Raw genomic sequence first — 12666 nt, forward strand, 5'->3', positions numbered from 1 at the left:
GGTTTCACTCAAACAGTTCTGTCACATTTTTATTCATATGAAAAGTTCGACGTGTTCACCTGATATCTACAACAATGTTTCAATTTTCCAATTTTCTGGAAGGCACAGACATGAGAATAGGATTTTTCATGTCTCTGTACTATGTCGAATGAACTGCTTAATTAATCATTCCTTTTGTATAGTACAGTAAATTCTATCCATTGATCTGTTCAAAGACATTCCACTGTAACATGTACCTCGCTGAGACATTTACCATGGAGCAGAAAACACTACATCAAGACTATGATAACTGATTATTCTAAAAAAAATCGTTCACAGCATGCACATTGCAACAGAATGAGCTACATTGGTATTATATTAGTACAAATCCAAGTGGGTGAACCAAACAAACTTAAACCACTAGACAACAACCACCTGGAAATGTTCCCAAGTTGGACCGAGGAGAGAATTTTTCCCATGAAATGATTGGGAAATGTTTGTGGGTGTACAAATGCCCTCAGTTAACCTTGAACATCAAAGAGAAACCTGACATGGAGATTAGGCCTGGGGCTTGTCCTCAGCTTTCTTTGGCTGTAACAAAAACAGAGTAATCTACTCAGACCTGAGAACATAAAGAAACAGGTACGAAAAATTCTGAACATAAAGCAAGCCGTCATCCACAGTACACAAGACATAGTTTGAAATAACATAAGTTTCATTGTAACATCAAATATTTAGACATTAATAAAAATTCAAACAAATATTTGGGAAAGAAAGCCACAAGTTCAGTACATTTTTTTCTCGAACACGCAGGAGAGCTGCGTATCATTGTATTAATAGAAGAAGAGAGTCATACATAGACCCGAACACACACCCACACTCTAACCCTGCAAGAACTTAATCACCTATGCTTTTCAAGTAAGACCTGACCACACCACCCACTCCCACTAAGACACAACAACATTGGCTGTGTCTAAGGGCAGTCCCTTAGGACCAGCTAAACTCCACAAATGGGCTTCCTCCCTAGCCCGGGCAAGAGCCACAGGAATGCTAGGGGCAGCACCGTTGAACACACAATCATTTCTAAGTTTCCAAATAGTCCAAGCACCGAGGATTATGAGGGAGTTCAGGCCCTTTCTTGTATCTCCTTCGACCGTCGAAGCCGCCTTATCCCACCAGTCATCAAAGGAAGGAACTTCAGGTTGTGGAGCAAGTGCTGCAAGTCCCAACAGTCTGTAGAAGTTCAAACCAGAATTGTCTTGCAAACACACAGCCTATGAGCAGGTGCTGAATGTTCTCCTCCTCCTGATCGCACAACAGGCATCGATCCGGATGGGTGAGGCCTCTCCTAGCAAGCCGGTCTGCTGTCCAACACCGGTTGTGAGCAGCCAGCCACATAAAGAAACGACACTTAGGGGGTGCCCAAGGCTTCCAAATGCGCTCATAGGGAGCAAAGCTGATGGCGCCCTCAAAAAGTGCATCGTATGCAGATTTGGCTGTGTACACTCCTGAGCCAGAAAGTCTCCAAATGTGCTTATCCGAGTTTCCTTCCTGTAACTCCACCTCTGTCAAAATATCCCAAAGATCCAAATACTCCCACAAGGCTTCCAAAGAAATTTCTCCTTGAATGTCTGCTACCCAATTCTCATCGACTAGGGCATCCATCACCTTACGTCTGCTTGCTCTTCTTTTTGGCACTAATGCATACAGATTAGGAGCCAAATCCAGTACATCTTTAGTAGTGTAATGACTTAGCAGCAAAACAGTGGCCCCAAAACCCATAAGACTGTAATGGACTGACTTTGGGTACACAATCCTTATAATTTCCATAACAAGCCCAACAAAAGAATCGATACAAATCTGATCAGATGTCAACTAATTGGTTTCTGGAGTTGGGGTATCGTAGCAGCATAGACCTCCCTCTCCCCCTCCTCTCCTCAAACTACCCAGGACCTAAATCCAACAACCAGGGTAATGGATTGTGGCATCGATCCTGATCACAGTGATTTTATTCCTTTATAATGCTAGCTTCTTTTACTACAGATTAAATACTTTTAATAAAATTTAATTATAATTTATAAAAGAACACATTATGATGAATGCATAATAATTCATTAAATATTGATTGATTGGTTGAATCAAACACTAATCCACGGGCACTGCTGCTGCACAAGATTCATGTCCACACAGAGGTATCCTTTTATCCGATGGGCACATACTGTTTTTCTCATCATTAGTATGCAACTCTCACATGTCATGCAGCACATAGCTCTGCATTTTGGTGCTTTGTCTCAGGAGCCTCCTATTATCTTAATATAACAACACCAAATACATCCTATTTGTAGCCTTTTGAGCTTGTCTGAGTTAAACTCAAGCACCTCCTACTGGACCCAAGGAGTTTGACAACAACAACAACAACATAGCCTTTTTTCCCAAGCAAGTTGGGGTAGGCTAAAAAACAACATAACCAACATAGCTACATGCATTTTTAGGACCTAACTAATACTTACTAACATACAATGAAATGATATAGTTTTAGATCATACCATGCATTTCTAAAAGGAATTGTGTACAATGATTCCAGAATAGCAAAATAGTTTGAGGGTCCATACTTGCTGTGATGCACAATAACAATTCTGTACAGTAATTGTACTTTAGCATTATACCAAATCCGCACTATTTGAAGCTTATTGAAACAGTGAAACCAGCATATCAACCAGTGTCGTTTGGCTACAAAGTTTTTTTTTATAAGACAAGGGAATAAGGTCATATATGCATCCACAAATCTAAAAACTAACTGTTAAAGCACATTTAAACTGTGATCTAGCTTCTAATCATCAAGGAACAGCAAGTAATCATAAAATGCTCTTATGTTTTACTGAGAAAAAGAAAATAGGGAGATGGACTACATTAGCTTTAGGGTTGATACAGCGTGATTGATCAAAAAGTTTGCGAATCACATAGGTCTACTAATAAAACATAATATACTAGTAAAAGTTACTTGACCTGAAGTGGAACGGAAAAGGAAGGTCATGCAACAGCCAGGACCAGGTGAAAGATAAGAAACATAATATTGTGGTACCTTCCATCAAATTAAAACATAAAAAATCAAGCAAAATGATAAAATTGCTATACCCTGTTACGTGTTACTCCGAAGAGGGGGGAAAATCATTATAGGGTAAACAAAAAGGCTGACAGACTTTCCACAAAAAGGTGGGACCGGTACATATATAGTTCCCTATACAACCTAATCATGTGCCACCGAATGACCGAATCAGACACATGTGGACATGTAAGGTGCTACAGGTGCTGCAAAGTAAGCTTATCAGGCAGAGCTTACTAGAAAGGTCTCTGAACTAGGAACAGATGGATAATACCATTCATGTAATCCTTTCAGTCCTAACTTTACTTTCAAATTATCTATGCAAACTTCTGCATTTTCATGAATATCTAAGATTGAATGAACAGTAAGGAAGGTTACACTAAATTCACAATTTTGCATTACCATTCTGTACTAATTATCCTATGTAACTGCAATATTCATCCTATTTCTTGCTTATTGAACTGTGACAAGATGCTAAATGAGAAGTTCGCATGTTCTACACACATGGTATACCGTAACTCCAGATACAAATAACATGAAACACACCGAGACAATATGATTCTAGGCATCTGCCTGCCAAACTTTGGCAACAAGCAAATTATTATTAGGGTTCTTAACCAAACGAAGTGTAGTGCACCAAATAACGTAATCAATGTACTCATGGTAACAAGCACAAGCTACGCCGTGTTTATCTAACCAAGCTACCAGCAATTCCATTGATATAGCACGTTCAACTCAGTGCAGCAACAAACACCCAAGCACGCAGGCTGTTCGACAAAATGGAAGAAAGGCCGCACCTTGATGCCAGGGAACGACATCCCGAGCTCCTCCTCGGGGATGACGACGGGCCACTTCTCCCCGGCGTCGCGGAACATCTGCTCGGTGTCGATGAGCCGCCCCCGGGCGAGGATCTGGTCCCGGATACCCTGCGCGGTGGCGCCCTCCGCTGCGACGATGGCCTCCTCGGCGCCATTGAGGTAGGTCACGAGGACCCGCGGCGGCGGGAGAGGCGGCCGCGACTCGGGGTCCTCGGTGGGGGGCGGGGCCGGGAGGCGGCGGAGCTCGACGGAGCAGGCCGGGTTGGAGTCCTTGGCCTTGCGGCCGTTGCACTGCGCCAGGAGCTCCACCGCCGCCGCCTTCCGCGGGTCCAGCGGGCAGTACTCCACCACCACCTTGGACAGGAACTTGAGCATCTCTCCTCCCCTCGCCGCCGGCCCCGCCGCCTTCCTCCTCGCCTAGCGCTCTCGCCGCAGCCGCCGCTTCTCTCTCCGGGGATTTGGTTGCGGCGCGAGATTTCGGGCCTGAGTGGATTGGATATCATTCCAATGGGCTCGGCTCAAACTTTTTTTTTTTTGAACTCAGGCTCGGCTCAAACTTGGTTTTGTGTTTACTGGGCCTCTCTCCTCCACCGCTGGGCCGAGCTCTTTATTATTTTGGACCAAGCCCATGATTATACAGGCGTTACATATGGTTACCACGCCATTTTTTTCTTTTTTTTTTTGGATTGCATAACACACTTAAAAGGACTACGGATTACATCTCCATCTCAGTCAGATTCGAAGTGGCATGTCAGAAGCATACTGCTTCTCACATAAAAAAAATTATGACTTGGAAGAATGCAACCATCATATATATTCCGTAGGTTTCAGCATGCACGTTTGTTTGATTCACGACCGATTCAGATAAAAAGCAGAGCAACGTTTCCATGACCAGGCTTGGGTGCGTCAGTGAGCAATTTAGGCTTTGTGGCATTGTTTGGAAACCGGCTCCTCCCAAATTCACACATTGTGTAAGAAAATCACCAAAATTGAAAACCAATTTCCTAGCTGCATCCAGTTAACCACAAAATTGCAAAGAAATCGAACTCGCAATGGTGTTGGCCTACAATTATTCAGGCTGGTTCGTGACAGATTCAAGCCAAATATACGCACGACAACAATTGATGACCCAACAAAAAAAAATTTCATTATTGTGATAATAGAAAAAACAACTGCAAAAAAAACAAAAACTAAGGATAATTATATTTAATCCATGAGACTACAAAGTATCATTTGCTAGAAGTAATACGGCATTGAAACACACAGGCAGATAAACACTATAACACGGTGAGCATTCATATTTCCAATAAGATAATAAAGTGCTTGGTAGTAACAAAACTACTGTTTGATAAGTTCACAACTCAGCTTCAATCAAGCCCTCAAAAAAAAACACAGCTTCAATCAAGAACAATCCTGAAAATAAAAACTCAATCCAAGGTTTTGATAAGAATACATAAAGCTTCCTGATAATCGAATATAAACCATGGAACAGTCCAGAGTGGCCTGAAACTGACAAGAAATTCACTCAAACTTCCATGTAACTGCAGGCTATAAGCAGATCCATCTTTCTTTTTTTTTCCTGGATATTCATCTTATTTTGACTCTTCAACAATGCAGTTGACCTTCATGTCATTACTTGCTCAAATGCAAACCATTCAAGTAAATAATAGCTTCGCGCTAGTTTATTCCAAATGTGATTCAATATGACCTGCAAACAACACAGATGGTTTCAGCAAAGCCTTCGAAATCCATAAAAATGCCAATAAAGAGTTGAACAATAAACTAAACTAACAATATTTAAAAACATCATAAGAAATTTACCTCCGCTGCTATACTACTTTGCCAAGGTTCGAGTTGCCATAGAATTCAAGTCCACAAGTGCGGAGACGTGCCTGATGCCAATGCAGCCATGCAAAATAACACAAGCATTATAGTTTTGAAACAGCAAGAAGAATCAACGTGCATGGTTGAAAAAAGAACACAAACATAACATATACCGAGAGCACTGCCAGACACAAAAATGGATACTTTGCCAAGATATTTTGGTGGCCCATAGTGTTCACGTCCACAAGCTTCAAAAATGCCCTGTGCTGTGGCAGCCATACAAAGTGAGACAAGCAATTACTGTTAGTCAGTGTCTTAACCTATCCCACAACAATTAGTGGGTTGTAAACATAAAAACCAAGACAAGCATACCGATAGCACTGGCCTAATGTGCTTGCATTTAGGAAAATGATAGCACGACCATTGGAGCTGCTTGCCACCATTAGAGCTTTCGCAGAATGTAGATGTGCCCTTAGCGAAAGCTTTCTACATACAAAGGAAAGTATTGAAGCCTTAATTGTGAAACTATGAATGATGAAATGTATTTCCAGAAGGTTGATATTTCTTACGTTAATAATCAAGGTAGTAGTGACAGCCTGCAGTCTTCTGCTCAGTGTCCTTTGTAGATCCAAGCTTGTTAATCCGAGGCCTGTAAGTTGTTGGATCTGTTCTGAATGTGACATCTAGATGCTGCGGCACAGAGGGAGATTGAAAGTGTCAAAAACATTAAACATTTCATCAAAATGCCAATAATATAATACAGGAAATTCATTATCTATCACTTCATCCTATAAACCATAAACTACCAGTAAACTATTCTTGGGCTGTTCAAAAATCCAAGAATCTTTTTGCATGTCATCAGCAAATGCCTACAAGAAAACTCAAGTAGTCCTCTATTTTTTGAGGTTATGGACTTATGGCTGAATGGAAGGGGAAAGGCAATCTGAACTTAACTGATAGAAAGCGGTTCATCCCGGATGCCAAGGGTTCAGGCACATTCGCAGTACAGTCAACAGAAGGTTTTCCCTCGAAGACGACTACCTTGTCAGCAAGATATGTTGCCATGATAAAATCATGCTCAACGACAAAAGCTGTTTTCTTTGCATGAAGGATAAACCTTTTTATGACCTTGGCTGCAAGAAGGCGCTGCTCTGAATCAAGATGTGCACTTGGTTCATCTATGAGGTAAATATCAGCAGGCTGCACATAGAAACAAAGTGGGATGCTTAATAAGATATATGCTTATTTATGCTATTCCTTTAGGATATTAAGATAATTGAATTAAATAAAATATGATGTATCAACATGAGCATCTTTAAAATATTTTAACTTTCATAGTGTTTTCCAAAAGTTCCAGGTGGCAATCCAAAGAGAACTTCTGTACCAGCAAATCTGAGAGAAAGAATGTATAGGGAGTAATTTAGTGTATTCTTACCTTTCCGAGACAAAGACAAAGTGCAATCCTTTGTAACTCCCCGCCAGAAAGATTTGCAACCTGCCTGTCAATGAGTTCTTCAATTTTCAGTGGTTTCATGACATCAGATCTGAACTGTGCTTGACTGCAAGATCCAGGTATTTTCTTCTGTAGAAGCTCTCTCACGGTAGAGCTAATCTTGGATATCAGTTCCTGAGGTTTGTATGATACTGTACATGCAGGCATATCGACTTCTTCATCCCCCACTTTATCTGGCTTCACTTTTCCTGCCTGATACTCAGATGAAAACCAAAGATGAGAGACTCCATAATCATTTCTTTGATCGCTGTAAAAAAACATATTTGAAGAACAAGGAGATTACCAGCATACGGATGAATGTTGTCTTCCCAGTGCCATTCTCACCAAGCAATACAATTATTTGGGAATCATTAAAGCTTCCTTTCATGACTGATAGCTTGAAGCCAGATCTTGTTTTCACCATTGTAGGATACTTGTAGCTTTGGTAAGTCTCACCCTCTGTTATCTCCTCAGCAGACTCAGTAACCTGATAAGCCAAACAACATCGCATCAGACTCAGAAAATGCAGCAAATAAATCAGCTCTGTGAAGTGTTATTGCAAATAATAGTACTTACTCTAAATGTAAGTTTCTCCTCACGAAAACGCATATTTTCTGATGGGATAAAACCATTTAGGAAAATATTGATTCCTTCTCTAACTGAAGAGGGCAAAGTGACGACACCATATGCTCCTGGAGTCCCATAAAGACAGCATATGTAGTCTGATAAGTAGTCAAGAATGCTAAGATCATGCTCCACAACAATTACATAGCTGCAAAAATGTAGGAAAATGGTTTATTATCTGCAGGGTGATCTCAAATATTTCAACGGACATATGGTTCTTTAATGTAGGCTTTCATTACTTTTTGGGATGAAGTAACGAACGAATGACTTGTGCGGCTTTCAGCCTCTGTTTCACATCCAGATAGCACGATGGCTCATCAAACATATAAATATCTGCATTTTCCATAGCTCGGGCAGCAATTGCAAATCTCTGGAGCTCGCCACCAGATAAATCTGAGACATTTCGGTCCATTACTTGTTTCAGTTCAAGAATGTCACACAATGTATCTTTGACTTGTCTCGCATCTTTCTTGTTAAGAAGGTCACCAACCTTCCCTTCAACAGACTTTGGGATATGATCGAGGTATTGATATTTAATAACTGCCTGCATTAAGACACATTAGAGGGAACACATAACGCATATATTTACTACTTATAACTATGTGCAGCCACAGAATAGAAGAGTTTCCATGATAACATATGTTACATGACCTCAAAAGCTATGCCAAATAAATATTGCATTTCCTAGTGGAGTTTAGGGCGAAGACACGTTCATGGTGCCTGGTGCGCTGGCACCAGGGTACAAACAATATTTTCCACTATCAGTGCTAGAATTCTCCAGTGCTTAGAATAAAATACTAAGCAGTGCACCAGGGTTGTTTGAGCTCTAGCTTCGCCCCTGAGTGGACTATGAATTAATCATGGCCAACAGAGCACCAAACTTGAAGGATACGTTGAGAAAGAAAAATAGAGGGAGCAGTAGATGTTAGAAAAATTAAAAGAAATGTACTAACTATCTGTTACATTAGCATCGTCCAAATTTTATCAAAAACTTCTATTTCAATTGTAAAATGTAATTGAATATGAACAAAATTGACTATTAAAATTTTGATGCTGAGAAGATCATTGTTTAATGTAAAAAATGATTAGGAAAAACTCACACCAGAAAACAAAATGGCACAGTTATTAGCATTTATTTGGTACATAATAGTAATACTGAGTTGCATGCACCAACCAATTCACTAATACTCCAACAAGTACAACTGTAGAACTACCTTCATTTTGTCTTCCAAAAGGTGAGTGAAGTATTTCTGAAGTTCTGATCCACGAAAGTGCCTTAGAATGTCATCCCAATTCGGGGGATCCTGTAAGGTTGGAAGATATAGTTCATAGCTTAAAGTGACTTCTGCAAGGATGACAAAAATGGTGCTCAATTTACTTACCGTGAATTTACCCAAGTTGGGCTTCATCTTTCCAGCCAGAATTTTAAGTGCAGTTGACTTCCCGATACCATTTGTCCCCACCAAGCCCAAAACTTGTCCAGGCCTTGGAACAGGCAGCCTGCAGAAGATTATGAAGGTCAGGGAGGAGGTTTGAAAGGGATGGTGGCATTATATATCCAATCAATTCAGGGATAAACATATTTTATAAATAGAATAATTGGAAAGGAAAAGGCTTATAAGACTTAGAAAAAAAGATATGATTGAGTATAAAGATCATTTTACCTGTGAAGTTTGAATGAATTTGGTCCATATCGATGTGTTGTCTCCTTGTCAAGTTCCCTTGGCAGGTTTATAATTTGAATAGCATTAAATGGACATACCTGCAAGGAGTTATGTTAAGAACTAGCTTGAGTAGCCTAAAGTAATCTGCAGTGGAGAAAGAGTTAACCTTCACACAAATACCACATCCAACGCACAGATCCTCGGAAATTAAGGAGACTTTTGACGATGGCGTAACTTGTATGCACTGGCGCCCTACCAATGTGGATAATGAATCACAAATAAGGTCATAAGATAAACAAGAGCAATATGAAATAATCAACAATCACTCAGTAGTAAATTAAACAGAGCTAGTAAAGCTAAACTCTAGCATACTGAAACGATTGACTGAGTCAAAATTAAACTACCTTGAAATCTGTGAAAGGAATACATACTTGGATTAGATATAATGACAGGATTTCAATCTATTTGTTCTAAAAGTTTTTCCCTTTACCTTAGAGTAGATATTATAGAATCATATTATGTGCTTGCATGAGTCACCAAGGTCCCGGATGGGATCGAGGAACAGGGAACAAGAATGCAATACAGTAAAAAGTTTTTACAAGGCAGGATCGAAAATATTCCTGCATTCCCATCTCCGGAAAGATATTCCCCAGACGAGGAACATGACACACAGGCCCAAGATTTGGAAGGTGGATATTCAAAATTTCAAATGATGTAAAAAAAATTTGACAGCCCAAAGTACATAATAATAGCACATAATGAGCATTGACAATACAAATTGTTCTTCTCTCCTACTTCAAACATTCCAAGCGATTCTTCACACGTTGTTCCTTCATACCGTTTTGTAAAAACATCATCGATTAATCAGCAGCGTCGCCGGGAGTCATCGACCAGCAGCGTTGTCACGAGCGTCGAGCAGGTGACTTCGTGGCTATGTTTACCAACACATCTAGGCTTCAGCTCGCACGTATATACAAATTTTGGTTCACTGAGGCTCTTTGTTTCAGTTGTATAGCGATCTGTGCATCAGTCCCTTGCGTGCCTCCAAATTTCCTAGCATAGGTCATCACTCAGCAGTTTACACTCCTATTCTCGATTGTCAGGATAGTTAAATTGCCAGATGAATGGCTTGCCACTTGTTTTAGTGATGTTTCAGACTGAGTTGTTTCTCTGTTGTTTAACCGAAACAAACAACTGTTTCAGCACAAGAGATTGCAGTCAAATTCTAGGAGTTTTAGGCAGTGGCATATGAATATCATCGACACTTCTGTTTCAGTTAATATATGGAACTCGTGGGCATGCACCTTGCAGCTTGTTTCTCTGTTGTTTAACTAACCGATTTTTTTATCTTGTAACTGGTCTTCCTAGCACCACGTACTGTGAAGACTGAGGAGTCTTTGGCCCTCACCAGGCCTGGCCCTCTCCCGCAGCCAAGCCGAAGCACCGAGCAGCCGTTGCACGCAGCCCGCGGCCCCTTCGCGGCTGCTCCACTGCGCCCCGGCCGGCTGCCGCCGCCTGCGCCTGGTCGCTTGGCTCTGGTCCCCGGCGGCCGGCGCACCCTGGCCTGGCCGCCTGACCCTTGCTGCCATGGCCGGCCGCCTGCGCCCAGCCGGCCCCGGTCTGCGCTTGCCTTCAAGTCGCGGCCTCTCGGCTTGCCGCGCTTGGCGCCTGCGTGTTCACCGCCGCCGGCCAGCTTGCCGCACCCACTCTGCGCCGCGCCGCCGCCGCCGAGGGAGACTGGGAGAGAGGGCGAGGAGGGCGTCGGGGGACAGGGGTGGGCCGGTGAGGGTGCCTGCGGGATAAGATGGCAGGCCATTGAGCTGTTTTTGGGGCTGCTCGGCCCATTTCGGGGAAGAATACTCGGAGATTCATGAGATTTTCTCTGTTTTCTTATTTTGTTTCGAATATACATACATGTATACATAATCTATACTTGATTTTTTCATAAAAATAATAGGTATTCAACTGAATACCCTTGAATTCAATGGCCCGCCCCCACCATCCCACGTTCCATGTGACATAGCATGCCTCTAATATCAGGGTTATGTGCCTTTTTTTGGAATTTTCCAACCATGACTATTCTGATAATTCAAGTCAGAGTTTAATCGGTGAACCCAATACAGAGCTAATTTAGTGGCTAAGGTCATGTTGACCTACATCCTAGTATAAATAGTTGTCGGTTACATGTCCCATCGCAGCCTTAGAAGAATCTCCATAAAGCTTTCATGATAGTATTTTGGCCTCTTTAGACTGAATGCGGGAATGGCAATGGTTATGCTTCAACTAAGCGACATTTTACCATTTTGCATTTGGATAATTAATTTTCAACAAAAATGGCAAGGCACGTAAACAGAGCTAGTATCTGATAACCAATGAACTACCATTCAATTTTTTGGATGTCATTTGTAAGCTGCAGTTCTTGTTTCAGATGTTCAGTACAGGGTTCAGCCTACCTTTTATTAAAAAAATGGAGAGAAAGTACCATTTAATTCTAGTAAAAATTGACATGGTTTGCAGTTACGGAATTGCTAGTTTCAACTTCATGGGTAAACAATTGAGCAGGAAAGACCCTGAATATTTGAACTTTGTCGGTAAGCAATTGTGCAGGAAAGACTCTGAATGTTTGAATTTCATGGGTAAGCAGCTGTGCAGGAAAGACCCTGAATGATCCGAATTACTAGATTTTTTTTGGGCAAAAAAGGCAATCGTGTTCCTGATGTTCCAAACCTGTCCGTAGCCATATAATCGCCTAACAACCAAATGCTAATCCCAGCCGACCACACCCGGATTCAAAATAGAACTAGAAATTAAATTCCCCAACCGTAAAGCTGACGTACCGGTCGCGTTGACGGGGCAGCGCCTGCGGCACTCCTGGCCGCACTTGTTCGGCCGGCACCGATCCTCCACCACCACCGCGATCCGGCTCGGCCGCCCCGACATCCTGCTCCTCCTCTCCCTGGAATCAGCCGGTCCGTGCCAAGGATCGGATCAGGTGGCGGGCGTCCTCTGCAGTCTGCTCTGGCCCGGGATCGATTCGCGGCTTCCGGGAGGAGGATCTGCTTGGCGACTGGGATGGCCGGCGGCGGCGCGTGGTTTCTATATGCAAGATAGCAAGAGGGTCGAGACGGGAGGCGGGGAAGGTGGAATCGGCTTGGTCGCTGG

The 12666-nt window shown here is 42.0% G+C and overlaps 2 protein-coding genes across 10 annotated transcripts in view; both read right to left on the reverse strand.

The window, feature by feature from the left end:
- The window catches only part of LOC120698085, a 45926-nt gene extending 41522 nt beyond the window's left edge, over positions 1-4404 (reverse strand). Inside the window, exons 1-2 of one of the 3 annotated variants that reach the window (XM_039981574.1) lie at positions 3880-4404; positions 258-570 (exon numbers count right to left, since the gene is read on the reverse strand). In XM_039981574.1, coding sequence (XP_039837508.1) covers positions 538-570; positions 3880-4275 — 429 coding nt within the window. In that variant the 5' untranslated portion in view covers positions 4276-4404 and the 3' untranslated portion in view covers positions 258-537. Of the gene's footprint in view, positions 1-257; positions 602-3879 lie in introns of those variants that run through there. The other 2 variants (XM_039981583.1, XM_039981568.1) reach the window with 2 other exon arrangements.
- A 767-nt stretch (positions 4405-5171) lies between these two features.
- On the reverse strand, positions 5172-12666 carry LOC120698116 (ABC transporter E family member 2-like). 7 transcript variants are annotated; one of them, XM_039981628.1, is made up of 15 exons: positions 12342-12666; positions 9671-9756; positions 9505-9602; positions 9223-9340; positions 9055-9144; positions 8080-8384; positions 7793-7988; positions 7521-7703; positions 7160-7429; positions 6679-6924; positions 6294-6414; positions 6097-6206; positions 5898-5985; positions 5722-5792; positions 5172-5608 (listed from the first exon to the last, which is right to left on the reverse strand). In XM_039981628.1, exons 1-11 carry the CDS (start codon positions 12442-12444, stop codon positions 6295-6297), a joined length of 1815 nt encoding a protein of 604 aa, XP_039837562.1. In that variant the 5' UTR covers positions 12445-12666; the 3' UTR covers positions 5172-5608; positions 5722-5792; positions 5898-5985; positions 6097-6206; position 6294. The 7 variants fall into 7 exon arrangements, with proteins under 7 accessions (XP_039837562.1, XP_039837546.1, XP_039837553.1 ...); XM_039981612.1 differs by having other exon boundaries at positions 5898-5990; XM_039981619.1 differs by having other exon boundaries at positions 6097-6210; positions 12342-12664.

The sequence above is a fragment of the Panicum virgatum genome, chromosome 1K, assembly GCF_016808335.1.
Source record: "Panicum virgatum strain AP13 chromosome 1K, P.virgatum_v5, whole genome shotgun sequence".
NCBI lineage: Eukaryota > Viridiplantae > Streptophyta > Magnoliopsida > Poales > Poaceae > Panicum > Panicum virgatum.

Bases quoted from the DNA above. Each gene is read 5' to 3' on its own strand.
- LOC120698116 (XM_039981628.1), bottom strand. From the start codon at position 12,444: ATGTCGGGGCGGCCGAGCCGGATCGCGGTGGTGGTGGAGGATCGGTGC. The intron at 9,341-9,504 runs GTAAAATGATCT...AATCTTCTGCAG, and splicing joins AATTCATTCAAACTTCACAG to GCTGCCTGTTCCAAGGCCTG. The intron at 7,704-7,792 runs GTAAGTACTATT...TTGGCTTATCAG, and splicing joins AGGAGAAACTTACATTTAGA to GTTACTGAGTCTGCTGAGGA.